This window comes from Harmonia axyridis, chromosome 1 (genome assembly GCF_914767665.1).
Source record: "Harmonia axyridis chromosome 1, icHarAxyr1.1, whole genome shotgun sequence".
NCBI classification, from domain to species: Eukaryota; Metazoa; Arthropoda; class Insecta; order Coleoptera; family Coccinellidae; genus Harmonia; species Harmonia axyridis.
The window spans coordinates 8,954,251-8,968,977 of NC_059501.1; the positions used below are offsets into that span (position 1 = coordinate 8,954,251).

At 35.5% G+C, this 14,727-nt stretch overlaps 1 protein-coding gene across 1 annotated transcript in view; it reads left to right on the forward strand.

Moving 5' to 3' along the window:
• The first annotated feature begins 1,613 nt into the window (after window positions 1-1,613).
• LOC123688953 (disks large 1 tumor suppressor protein) overlaps window positions 1,614-14,727 on the forward strand; it is a 742,726-nt gene continuing 729,612 nt past the window's right edge. The window contains exon 1 of the mRNA XM_045627719.1: window positions 1,614-1,692. Within this exon, the coding sequence (XP_045483675.1) occupies window positions 1,629-1,692 (64 nt within the window). The 5' untranslated portion in view covers window positions 1,614-1,628. The remainder of the gene's footprint in view (window positions 1,693-14,727) is intronic.

The window sequence follows — 14,727 nt, forward strand, 5'->3', positions numbered from 1 at the left end:
TGGCTAATTATGGAAAATAATAAACCGAAAATCCCTAGACGTTCGAACCTCTGATGAAGGTTTGGTGTTGTGAAGGGTAAATAATGACTTGAAATTTGGTCGAAGCAAATACGGATTCAATGAAGAACTCTTTGAATGAGTTCGGCGAGCTTGTTACTAGAGTTGTACAAAGGAAAAACAGTTAATTAACTCCGAGTCTATTCAATGTTGCATTGAAAGTAATTAAAACATCGACGAGTGTTTTGAGTTCATTCGCTGTCACTCAAGGAAGATAATGAGAATTCAGTTGATTTGGTGATTTTCGATAAAAAAAAACCTTCGATATAGTCAACAAAAATTCTATGGTAATATGTAACGAAAATATAATACATCATCAACTACAATTCACCTCAAAAGATAGGACGATTAATATTAGTGAGAACAGTTCCATGCTAACTTAACAACGCTGAAGAGTATCATATGGTACTACTTCGATAGTAGAATGAATAGAATTTCAGAATATTTGATATTTCAGGCGTTCGTTATTGTCATTGGTGATTATTTTTCGATACTAAAATTCCTTTTCAGACAGAGTTGCTGAATTTAGGGTTTTTAAGACGTGATTCAGGTGGTTTTTCAACGACCATAATTGTGACTAGGTATCTTTAGAAGCTTTAGTGGCCATAGATTGTAATTGGACTTTAGACTTAGAAACTAGAAGCATTTTCCTGTCGTTTTTCTTGTGCATTCTTTCGAGCATTCTTGTGGCGAGTTACAGTTCCAACCTAGAATCATCTGAAGATACCCTACGTAGTTAGAAGCAAAAAAAACTGACTAGACTAGAACGGAATTTTCTAACTCTGTTGAACAATTTGTTCGAGAAAGCGTTCGACATTATATCCCTAATTTTTTACTTGAATTTTCATCTTATGCAGTATCCTATAGTTTTCCCTTCAATTCGTAGTTTTTGATTAATTATTTCCAATACAATTTTATTCAAGATCTTTCGAAACCTTCTCAAATTCTTAGAGTTTGCATTATGAAATGAGCAAAGTCAATAAATGGAATAAATCTGAAGATTCCGTTGATCCACTATCAGGAAATATGAGAAATATACCACTTCAATACCACCAGACCGAAAACTTGATTCATAACTTAATCCATGCATGCCCGAATCCAAATTTACATAATACACCTCTTCCCCAGAAACTCGAATTGTCTTCTAGCTCCCCAATCTTGACTTTGCGGCGAAACCCGTAATCGAATCCAACTCCAAACTCCGGTACGGTCAGTCCCCGAACATCTATCGAACACAGAATGGACCACTGACTTCCATCGAACATACATAACCGCAAAACTTTGGGGTTAAACTTCGAATTCGAGGTTACCGCAAACCGAACATCGGCGAAAAATGACGGCAACTCCCACCCGATGATCGGAAACGCTTCCAGCCGGTGTTATCCCGTCTTGTTCCTCTTTTCCCGACAAAACACGTGTTCCTCCGTCCGGTCCCGCCTTCTGGAAGGCGCCGAAGCGTACATCGATTCTGGAATCTCGTCCTTGCCGCAGTCGGTGACGGAGCTATACTCTGGTGGAGTTCGGTGCGCCACGTAACCGGTTCCCAGAGTCGCCCGAGAAACGGGACAAATATGTATCAGGACTGCTTCAGGAACAACCGGCAGATATTCCACCACAGGATCTACAGGGTGACAGGTGATGGTTCAATTTGTTCTGTTGGTAACTGTGGGTTTTTTGGGTGCTCGAGTGGAGAAATCGTGTATTAGATTAGAAAATTTAATTCATTCAGAATTTTGATTTGCTGTGACATCTATAAGGTTGCGATGTTTATGGGAGTGGAGTGGAAGTGGTGGGAATTCTGTTGTGGAAGTTGGTAAACAAATAGTTTGCGGATATCCAGGTTAATTCAATTATAAGCTCTAAAAAGTGTTGTATTCTCAACTACACTTTCTTTAGTTTCATTAGATCATCGATGTTGATGGGAGTGCAGTGGAAGTGGTGGGAACTCGCTCATGGAAGTCGGTAAATAAATAGCTTGCGGATATTCAACTCCATTCAATTATGCATTCAAGAAAGTGTTAATTAGATCGTTATCTGGTGGATAAGGTTGCAATCTTGATGGGAGTGCAGTGGAAGTTGTGGGTTCTGGAAGTTGGTAAATATGAAGCTCGCGGAAGTTTAGCTCAAGATTGTTTGATATCCTGAACTGAATCGAACTGCAAGGTTCCCTATCGCTGAGCGTTTCGATACTTTGGCAATATTCGATCGCAGATTGCAAAACAGCTCAATTGTACCAAACAACAATTTTTTTCTGGATTGAATTCAGTGAAAGACTGGTTAGGATGAGATCTTCGTCAGACAATGATAGAAGTGAATTGAGGGGAGTGAAGATGACAGTATTCAGAAATGATGAGGAATCTAAGGATAATTGCGGATAATTAGAATAAATATACTCAAATGTACGAATGAATCGAAAAAGCGAAATTCATCGGATTTAATAACAATACGTATTGTCCGAAAAAGACAAATGTGGTTTAAAACTCACATTCTTATTCTTATGAGAAATATAAGAAGTGTTTTTGATCTTGAAAAAAAAAAACGAAATATAATCGAAAAAGAATATTATTCCAGAAGAACTGAACGTTTTAACCAATTCTCAACTTTCAAACTACAACAACTGATTCTTCTTGAATTGATAATTCTAAATTCATTATTCTCAAAATAATAAACTGGAATGAAGAATACTCTTTATTATCATATACAAATTTTCTGCTTAGGACACCGAACACTTGACAACTGAAACTTACACAATAACTTTCTATGTTCCCTTGTTATATTCACCATAACGATTCCACAGAAATTGTGACAAATCTATCTCAACTAAAATTGCATAAGTGTAACACGATTACATCATAGATTCAAGTGAACGCCATGGATTCTCATCACCAGCTATACCAATGTCACAGATTTTGTAATATCGCAGGGCTTTTGTTTTTTGCGGTTTTGGTTGGTAGACTTGCGGAGAACTCGCGTGTGAAGGGAATATTTGATAATTCCATTAGCTCGTCGTTTGGTGTGACATCTATTAGGTTGCAATCTTGATGGGAGTGGAAATGGTGGAAACTCTGTTTTGAAGTAAATATAGAGTTTTCGCCATATTGCCTTGAATATATTATGCCCTCAGAGTGAATTGGGATTTGTTTATGATCCGAAGAAGATGAATTATTTAAAATTAAATTGTCAAGTACGATATTTACCCGGAATTATTGTGGAAAATATTTTCCATGCGAATATCACGAAAGCTAGTTATTTTTATATTATTACAAGGCCGGAAAGATATACAATGGCGGTAAATATACTTTATGCATGGAGATTTTATAAACATAATAAAAAATTAATATTTCATTTCATCATACGAAACTTTGTATACTGATTAATATAAATATTAATGTTGAAAACACAACTTGCTATGTTCTAAAAAATTATTTAAAATAGCCGATTCAGTGGAAGTATTCATTAGTTATTCGCAGTATCACTAGCATGTTGGAAAATGACATGACATCGGTTGCAAGTTGACAGTAATGAAAGCATTTAATTTGAAATGACAACTATGACTCATGAGATTTTGAATGAAATAAAATTTAAAGAAAAATTATAAAAATCAATGGGATAAATAAGTTTGACAAATAATAAATATCAAACGATCTTTTCAGTTTTCCCATATTAGTGTGAAAAAGTTTCTGATCTAATGTGAGAAAGCGAAAATTTCAAATCCAGAATACGAACTGAAAATAGTCGTAGAATAGCTATTTATAATACGAGTGAAGAATGCACTGATATTCTTCTACGAGTTCAAAATTCAAAAACGAGCCAAGAAGGGGCGTGTTTCTAAATGGACGAGTGTTAGAATGAGCTTTCTCTAATTCTGTGGTTATTCCGTTCATTCTTCCACATCTTGTAGAACAAAATCGTGCGAGAATATATCAGAAACGCAAAGTTTTCATGGTTATATTTTATTATTCTATGTTGGCACTCCGAACTTTCCGCTACGGCTTTATCTGTCAATTCATCAAATTGCCTTAAAGAAATCAGTTCTGCCAACCAACATTTTTCAATGCAAAAATCACTAAATTATATTTATGGAAATATTTCATTAATTTCAATGAAAATGCAATAAATTAGAGAAAATAATGTATAATACTCGTACAGAAGGCTCATTCTACCACTCGTTCATTCCAAAACTCTCCACTTCGTGGCTCGTTTTTGAATTTTGAACTCGTGGAAGAATATTAATGCCTTCTGCACTTGTATTATAAATAACTATTCTCTACGAGTATAATACAATATTTTCTACATTTGAATTTGAATTAAAAATAACGAAACATTTCCATAAATAACGTTGAGTGATTTTTGCATTGAAAAATGTTGGCTGGCATAAAAGTTTTCTGTATCGCAAATTCGACCCATAATAGTTAAATCCGTGGCTGGAGAGTTCCGAGTACCAACATATAATAATAAAATATAACCGTGAAATCTGTGTGAATATGTGAGACATTCTCCCACAATTTTATTCTACCAGATGTGGCAGAATGAACGGATTTAACCCAGAATTGATAAACGAATTGATAAACAAATAGAACAGATCAGCTATCTAAATAATCGGACAGCTTAGTAATGGGAATCGGATCAACATCAACAAAAAAATCGAATACGAAAAAAATCACAATATCGTCCCACTTTCGGAACCTACCCCAATCGTTCACCCCTGCATAACAAAGGAGGCGCAGGAGTAATAATGGAGAGATTCAACTCCCAAACGGTGCACATCTTGTGTTTCATCAGGTGAAAGGCTATCCAGTTATTTCCACCCTTATGAAACTTGAACCCTTCAAAGCCCAGTTCCAATATTGTGAGTATATTTTTGTCACGGCTCTGTCCGCTGGAATTTGGGTTGTATAGCGTGAAACTTCCCTGTTTTTATGGGGGACTTTGAACATTTTTCGCACGTTTGATTTAGGGGCGCTATCAGTCCGCACGAATGACAGTAATTTGTGAATTCTGTTGATCGTTAGATTTAAAGTTGAAGTAACCACATTCTCAATCGAATAATTCTCATTTTTTTTTACCGGAATTCTCTATGAACCTGTACAATGATATAAAAGTACTGGATCGATTAATATTAATACTTCTCGTTTCCATTTTCAAAATACATTGATGATATGATTTCAATAATTATGTATTAATATTTAATTTGATTTGAATTTTTCAAAACAATGCTGCAATAAAAATATTAATAGCCCCTCGTTGGGCGCCAATTGTTTTCTAATCTAATCTAATACCTATCTTCATCTAAAAATTACTTATCTAAAATCTTGGTATTTTACATTGATTTTTATAAGTCGATATTACGATTCCATAACAATACTTTCATAATTATTTGCTTTGAAATGCCTTTTTTTTCATGAAAAAAATTATTTGCCATTATATGGAACATAAAATTTAAGAAATACACTGACTTTCAACAAAATAATATAAACCTAATAATAAACTTTTGGAACCGGAGAAAAAGTTTTGAATTCCTTATGAAATGTTCACGTTTTAGATGAATTGGATGATTACTTTCGACGGAAGGACCTAGAAACTTGAAATTTGCGATGTAGATTCTTTGAATTTGAAATGAAAATTTCAAGCATCTCGCAAAATTTCAAGTTACATAATCCTTAGGAAATTTAAAATGAATATTGAAAAAAAAACCCCATATTACGTGATTATAAACGATTGTGTCGAGTTCTCATATTTATATAGAATGACCATGTCAAGATTCTTGCGATAGCATTATTAGAACCAAAATTCGAGCAGAATATTCAAAAAGATCTGGAGGAATGAATCTCCATTATAATTATCAGACGATCAAAAGTTATTGACTTTTTTTCGATAGTTTTCTCGGACTTTTTTCAATATTATTTTGGTCTCTATTTATTGCCGCAGTGCCTACTTCTGCTAAAGCACAGATGATTTCAGTATTGAAAATAACTAATCACAATAATCATGTAACTACATCCACCTAATAATGCGTTACCAATATTATTGTTACCTCCCCTTCACAAAGATCTATAATATAATCTAATTTTCTTTCCACCCAAAACCTAATTTTTACCTCATTCCACATACGACATGTATTCAACATGTAAGACGTGAATGAAGTGTTGGTTATATTCAAATTTGCATTCAAATAACCCATTGGGAAGGTCCGGGGCGAAATTGAAATTTATACAACGTAATTTTCATACCCCACTTGGTGTGCAGGTGATAGGTCAGGTCGATCGAAAGGTTTAAAGAGTACGTGACAGGGAATGAAAAGTCCTAGACGTGAGAGAGCAGGGGACGAATTCTATTGAAATATATACGGCCGATATTGTGAATTCTGTCTCCATTGTTCATGACTGTTTGGGTCCAAATGGCGGAGAGGAATGCAGAGGGCATTCGTTTCACGAAGTCAGTCCAGACAAATAGTGGTCGAGTTTCTTCGATTCAGTCTTGAGTTTTATTCATTTTCCTGGTTTTTTTTTCGAACATCTCGGTATTTCAATCAAGAGGATTACGTCTTCTGGGAATGAACAATAGAATGGTGGAAAGACAATAAGAGGATTCTTATAAAACTGAGATGCTTTTAAGCTTTATGTTACCCTGAAATCTATTTTCACTTTCCGAAAATTGCGTTGTTGAAATCATAATATTAATATTAAACGAGAATATTTCAAAAGAGGAATTCAAATGGAAAATTGATTCACAAAATGCAGTCTCTTCGAGTTAGGAGCTTTTGAGCGCTTGTTCATTTATGTGCCTATTGGCGACCACATAACTCTTGTAGGAATGATATGTGATTTATTACGATTCCATTGTCGGTTATTTTATCTAGAGATGGGGTTCTTATTATACGATATTATACGATCCTCCTATAATTCGGTATTAAGATTCGAGTGATTATTTCACATTTTATTATATATATTATATTATATTATTATTGTTTTACAAGAATGGGCTCCAATATCCGATAACATAGTGGCACTATCAAGAAAAGTTGTTGTTCAATTTAGGAATGAAAAAGTTAGTAATCATGGCTCTATACCGATCACCATTGACTGTAACGTTCTGGCCATCATCGTTTTTGAAGAAGTACGGACCAATGATTCCACCAGCCCATAAAGCGCACCAAACAGTCAGTTTTTCTAGATGTAACGGTGTTTCGACATACACTTGAGGATTAGCTTCACTCCAAAAGCGGCAGTAGCCATTCAACTAGAAGTGCGCTTCGTCGCTAAACAAAATAAAATGGACGTAGTGCGCGATACGTATTCCGCACAGAACCATTATTTTCGAAATAAAATTGCACTATTTGCGAGCGTTGTTCAGGCGTGAGTCTATACATGATGAATTGCCAAACCAAACTGAGAATAAATCACTTGACAACTGTTAAATCGGTTTCCATCTTGAACAGAAATGCCAACTTAAAGTTATATACCTCGAAAAAAACACCTGTTATAAGGCTTGTTAGGCAAAATAATCAAATTTTAGTTTTCAGAACATTCAATTCAAAGACTGGAAATTCTTAATGAATCACCCTGCATACAGCCAAAGATTTTCTCGACTGTTTTACAATCATCGTTCTATCTCCGCTTTTGCCACTTCGGTACCAGGTATTTACTCAGAGTAAATATTTGCAAATTCTATTTCAAGCAGGCATGTGGACTGGAAAAATGCAGGGTGTTCGATTTTCTCTTGGAACGAAGGGTTCATTATTATCGGAAATAATGGAGGAACATACCACTCAATCTTGCAATATTTTTTTGTCACGCGATGACTCGCAAATCTATTGAATTTTGCTCCGATCATATCTTTTTATAGTAACATTAACTCGTGTAGAGTTGCCATTACAGCAAAACAACGGAAGAGATGGCCGATTTTGGTTTATTATTTCGAATAATAAATTTTGGTGTCGTTTGGGGAAAAATACATCCAGCGAAATTTCCATAGTTTATGTTCTGGGTTATTCTGTATGATGAATTAATCAATAAAAGGATGAAGCGCATATGGATCGTGTGTTCAGAGCTTTCCATTTGGACTATAAGTGTCAAGTTCATGAAATGTAGATGTTTAATCCTCAAAATATAACATCGTAATTCCGACGATATAAAAAAATATGTAATGGATTTAGTCCTCACTTGATGTAAATACATTACCAAATAGAATTCAGAATAAATTGTGGGATTCAACTTTGTTTTATTTTATTTTTAATCAGAAGTACCAACCAACAAAATCGTTCTTCAACTACTCATAACATACAGCGTGATTCACAAAGACTCTCGGTTAAAATATTTTAAAGAAAAACTTCAGATAAACACTTGAAATTTTATATTAAGCTTTGTCCGCAAAGATGATTTAATGGAAAAATACGTTCGACTTTCGGTTTCACCAGAAATACTTCAGTTTTTTCATGATTTACTTTTTTTTCAGATTCAAATTTGTTTGAATTCTAAAAACAAAAACATCTTCAAATTTTCATTTTCATTTCTTTCCTACCAATGCTGACCAATGAAGACAAATTTTCGGAAAAAATATCCAAATGATAAGTAATGTAGACTTCTCTGATTATAAAAAAACGGGGTGTCACATTTAAAAATCAAAAGTCGAAAGAGTCTGATGTTTTTTCCTAGAATTTATCTCTCCCTACAAAGTTGAGCTTTATATTTATTTCATATCATATTTAACTATGTTTAGTCGAATTGATATTTTTATAGGAAATGTCGCGGTTATTATTCGGCTATACGCTCTATTAGTGTGACGTCACACACCGCCATTTCTAGTTCTCCTGTCAGTGTTCTGAATCCAAACAAATAAATTGTCATTCAAATTAGTACGGTGTCGTTGAAGGAATTGGCTTATTTTCATAAATAAGAGTATTTGAGGAACGATTTCAGTATTAGTTGATAGACAGAAGGAACGAGGTTAATACCAGTAAGTTTGAATCCTGTATCATTCCCCAGATTTTGTAAAAAGCCGTGTTTATTAGTTGAACTTTAAGTTCGAACTCACTGGCATTAATCTCGTTCCTTCTGTCTATCAATTAATAGTAAAATCGTTCCTTAAATAATCTTATTTATCAAAATAAGTCAATTTCTTCAACGACAACATACTAATTTGAATGACAATTTGTTTGTTTGGATTCCGAACACTGACAGGAGAACCAAAAATGACGGTGTGTGACGTCATCACTAATAGAGCGTATTGTTTGGTACGATGGATATTTTGCACACCCCTGGAATATTTTTTGACAGCACTCGATGCTGGGTCGGTCATCTTGTGTCATTAGTTTTCTCTCAAGTTCAACTATAAAAGTGTTTGAGCCTTTCCTGGAAATATTGTAACCAACTGTCTTTGTGAATCTCCCTCTAAAACAAAACTGCAGGTTTTAATTACAAAAATGTCACCGAAGACTAGGACAATCCATTCTCAGTGCAGCGCATGTTGAATTTCAATGCGCGGAAATAGTCTCTTGAAGAATCGAGTAGATCTGAATCTGCAATCCTCAACAATTTCCTCTTTGAGCACTCGTTTCCTCAACATGTCGCTCTATCATTTCGTCATGTTATCTGTAATTTTCCAATGTTTTAATAAGTGATGATGAATATGTTCTTAAATTCAATTCGATTTTTTTTAATGTACACGTAAAATTTTGACCCCTGGTTGTTACTGTTTTTTTTTGAGAGTCTGCATGAATTTTCTCCTGACTTCACGTCAGTGCCTTCCTCATTGAAGAGAGCACCATCAAATAGCACTATCCAGGATGGAGGAAGTAGTTAACATCTTTCAAATGAAAATCGAACAGAAACATAAACCGGATCAAATAACGTTAGTCACTTGAATTGAAAAGCTTCAATTATGGACCAAATGACACCATAAACCAGTACAGTCAATAACATTCGTCTTATAGAACGTGTGCACTACCTTTTGATGGCCAATGAATGAACCATGCGAACGCCCTTTCTGACCTGTATAGCTTGGAGCGTAGATAATTCAAGGTGCATTTTCAGTTTAATGACATTTCAGTGAGATTTAATGGTTATATTTGGCATTATTCAAGTCGGAGGGCGAAATAGCCCCTGAGGGATTCGGTGAACGCTGCTTTAGCGGGAATGCACGTAAACAACTAGTTTGTGCTTGGCGACACAATTTAAGTGATGTGTCCAACTTAAATTGCTTTTTCTGGGTCGACGTGATGGTATTAACAAATAATTGGTGAAAATTATCCGACAACAGGACATGGGTTTATGTGTTACTGTAATGTTTGGGATAATTTGAATTCTATTTCATTACTAAAGGGCATTTTATTATAGACCGATTTGTCAATTATGCGACGAATAGGAAGTTGCCATTCAATTGAAAACAAGTTTTACACTATGGTTTATTATTTCTTCGAAATATTATTAAAGGAAGCAGTTTACAAAATTAAAAAAAAAAAAGTTAGATTACGGTGGATTTGAACTCAGAATCTTCATGCCGAGTGTCGGTATGCAAACTCTGGAAATATATTCAAAAATTCATAAATCCGAAAATATAAGCGCTAGGACTTTGAGTGAAAAAACTTTGAATTCAGATTTCAGTATGAGTCTTCGAAACACGATTCTGTTGAATTTCGTTTCTTGCTGTAAAAATTCATGGATTGAATTCTTAAGCTAGAAAAATCCATCCGGTTCAACAATTGATTTTTGTACTAAATTTTATGCAAAAAGCTCATATATTAGGTGTACACCTTTGCTTCCGTTTTGCAATAGATGGCTGAAGCGGAAAGTGGTAGTCTGAATAAATAGATGTCGTACAATAAGCATAGGTATTTGTGAACATTTTGCCATCGAAACAATAGTCGACTTATGTCTGCATCATAAAGTTATTCTCGATTAAGCATGTCAGCTCACGAGCCAAATTCTAGTCATTCGCGGTAGGTTTCAATTTTCTGCTTTAATATGAAAAATCTGCAGTTGAGGTTCATCAAATGCTCTCCAATACCTATGGTGAGGCTGCTTTTAGTAAAAGAACGTGCTGAGAGTGGTTTCAACGCTTCAAAAACGGTGATTTCGACGTCGAAGACTAGCATGGCGGTGGAAGAGAGAAGGTTTTCTTCGAAGATTCAGAATTGGAGGCATTACTGATCAAGTATCGTGTCAAACGCAACAATAATATGCAGAATTATTAGGAGTGATGCAACAAGCCATTTTAAAGCGCCTGAAAGTCATGGAAATGATTCGGAAGCAACGAAATTGGGGGCTGTACGAGTTAAAACCGGAATATGTTGAACGGCGTTTGTTTGCTTGTAAACAGCTGCTTGCAAGGCAAAAACGGAAAGGATTTCTAAATCGCATTGTGACTATACACGAAAAATGGGTTCATTACGATAATCCCAAGCGCGGAAAATAATGTGGATATCCCTGCTATGCTTCCACGTCGTCGGCCAAACCGAATATTCACGGTTCCAAGGTCATGCTCATTAGTTGGAGCGACCAGCTCGGCGTGGTGTATTATTAGTTGTTAAAACTGACTGAAATCATCACAGGCTATCGTTATCGAACGCAAATAATGCGTTTGAGTGGGGTGTTTAAAGATAAATGGCCGCAAAACAACGAAAACATGATAAAGTGATTTAGTAGCATGACAATGCTCGACATCATGTTGCGAAAGTGGTCAAGACATACTTAGAAACGTTGAAAGGGGAAGTCCTATCTCACCCGCCATATTCTTCAGACGTTGCTCCCTCGGACTATCACTTGTTTCGATCGATGCCACACAGCCTGGCTGACCAGCACTTTCGGTCTTATGAAGAAGTAAAAATTGGATCCATTCGTGAATCGCTTCAAAAGAAAACCAGTTTTTTCAACTTTTCCCGAAAGATAGATAGATACGTACTGGGATTTGAGAGTATGGATTTTCATTCGTGAACCGAATTCATGTAAATGTTGGCTACTGTGTATAATTTTCTTTAGAAAATTATTTTGTTGGTATAATTTCCATGTCCCTATTTAAGAAAAAGAAAGAGCTTTTTTTTTGTTCGATCCAAAAGATTTCTCTTTGAAAGCTATCTGAATGCAGTAGAAATAGAAAGTAATGAATTTAGAACTCCTTGTGATGGGGAAAATAACAAACCTTCACATATAATTCGCAACCCTCTCCAAATAAAATATAACCTAACGAGTCAATAAGTTCACAAAAGGTTAAATGCTGTGTGAGCGTTCAAGAAAATATTCCTTTCCATCGTCCAGAGGTTTCGTCTTTTAGGATTTGATACTCGACGAAGAACTTTCCAACAGGAATCCAACTCAAGTGGCTCAGAATATAATCGCAACGTTTCTCGCAAGTAGGTTCGACTGCTGGAAGCTGGGGGAAGTGAACCTTCAAACCGGAATGCAAATCGTTTCCTATGTCGAGAAGACGCAAGACATAATCTAATGTCCAGCATCGAATAAATTTTCCATCTTGGAAATTCGATACGATAATATTGGCAGCGGATTGGAAATGTCTCATATTGAATATCTGGAGGTTTGGGATAGGGTGATGAGTGCCTTCCAGGTAAAGGTTGCATTTGAGTTCATATAGCAAAATAAGGTAATAAAACTTTCTAACAGTATACTGCAGTCTTAGAAAAATCTAAGGATATTTTTTATTTCATGAAAATGAAGTATTTTATGCTATGCTACCCTTCAGGTCAGTCCAATTGTTCACAACATTTTGATACTAAATTGTTATCACAGAGTTTTTAAGTTTTCTTTAATTTTAAACAATATTATTTCCATTATTCGATAACGATACATAATGACGCCTGGCTACCTCATGTTGATTAGTAATGTTGCAATGATAAAATCTTTCATATCAATTAAGTTGTTCATCGAATTCCTACATGTATTGCCTAGCCCGGATATCTCTCCACATTTCTTCAGATATGCATCGAGACCATTTGAATACTGCTCAAACGAATAGAGCTATTGTTATCATTATTATTCCGGGAACTGTGATTACATCGACCTTTTGTTCTTAACTCTATCCATTAATAAAAACCCAAGAAGGCCGTCAATACTGTTAAATTAATCGAAAACATCTTTAGGATCTATTACCTCGTGGTTATCCAAGAATGACGTTTCCATTGGAGTGGTTCCTAGTCTAGTTAACCCTGCACATTTGCACACCATGTATGTTTCTGTGTCTACCTTTTTTCTACAGAGCCTGCTGACCCATGCGATACAAAATATATCTGCGCCGACAGTGGCCTTCAGCAGGCTGAGTAGAATTATAAGTATGATCCAAGCAGGTTGGACAGTTGAATGTAATCGAATCTCTCAACATCAGTCAGAGTGTTATCTCAGTAGTCTGATATACTGAAACGGGAGAAGTAAGGGAGCGTCATTCTTGTTGCCTCCGCATCATGCCAGCACAAGACAGATTTGTCCAATAAACAGCACGACGAAATCGTACCGTGGCGTGAAACGATCTAATAAGACAATTATATCAAGCCCATTGTTTGACTGTTTCACGTAAATCTATTCGTGATCGATTATGGAAAGTCCACATGCATTCCAGGAGTCGTTGAGAGGTTTACTTTCAACAAGAGAAATGCATAGATAGGTTGAAGTATCCTATTTTCTGATGACTCAAGGTTTTGACTTTATTCAGATTCAAGAAGAGGTCGTTTTTGGAGGATGTCAGGAAAAATTGAAAGATTTAAGGATGTTTTCAGGTACAATATTGGAACTGTTATGGTATGGATCGGAATTTCATTTGAAAAAAGTACAGATCTCCGGTTCCTTGAAGGATTTCTGAAGAGAGCTGCAAATAAGAGGGCTTTCTCTCTTCATGCATGACCATGCCCGTTCGCAGTCTGAATAACAGAATTTTTTAGAGGATCAAGGAATCCAGAGTTGGCTATGGCTTTCTCAGTAACTTAACTTAAATCCGACTGAGAATGCCTACATTATGCTACAGAGAAGAGTTAATCTTAAGAACACTTGCGGCTCTACAAGAAGCTTGACAGAATATATCCCAGCAATGATTCCATAACTTATTTTGAAGTCTGTCCAGGCGGAGAGAAACCTTAGAGGTGGACCAATGGCATGGCCACCTCGATCTAGTGGCCTGACACTACTTGACTTTTTTTTCTGGGGTCATCTGAAGTCAATAGCGTACCTATGAGGACCTAATCATGATCAGAGAACCATTCATTTCACAAAAACGAGTCGTAGGCAGAGATAAATTTTACCAAGTATCAAAAAATGTACAGACGCTGAAGTCGACATTTTGAATAAATCCTGAGAGAGTAATCAGAATTGAATCAAGTCCAGCCAACAGGAGCCAAAAGTGGATGGTTACTGGGCTATGATGGTTTTTCGAAGTTGTTTTGGAAAAAAATGATTTCTATAGAAACTATTATACGGTGAAAATTCACCGTTAAGTTAACTTTTTCTTAAATTCTTCGAATCAGTTGTGTTTTACTCGAAAAAACTTTATGTGACTTTGAGTACAAATAAAGTACATCAATTTAATGTTTTATTGTCTTCCTAAAAGAGTATAAATGTTAACAACTTTTTCACGAAGTGACACAAAAAGTCAAATGAAATGACCTTTAGAAATAAAGGGTGTTTTTTTTCGAGGTATATAACTTTAAGTTGGCATTACTGTTCAAGATGGTGA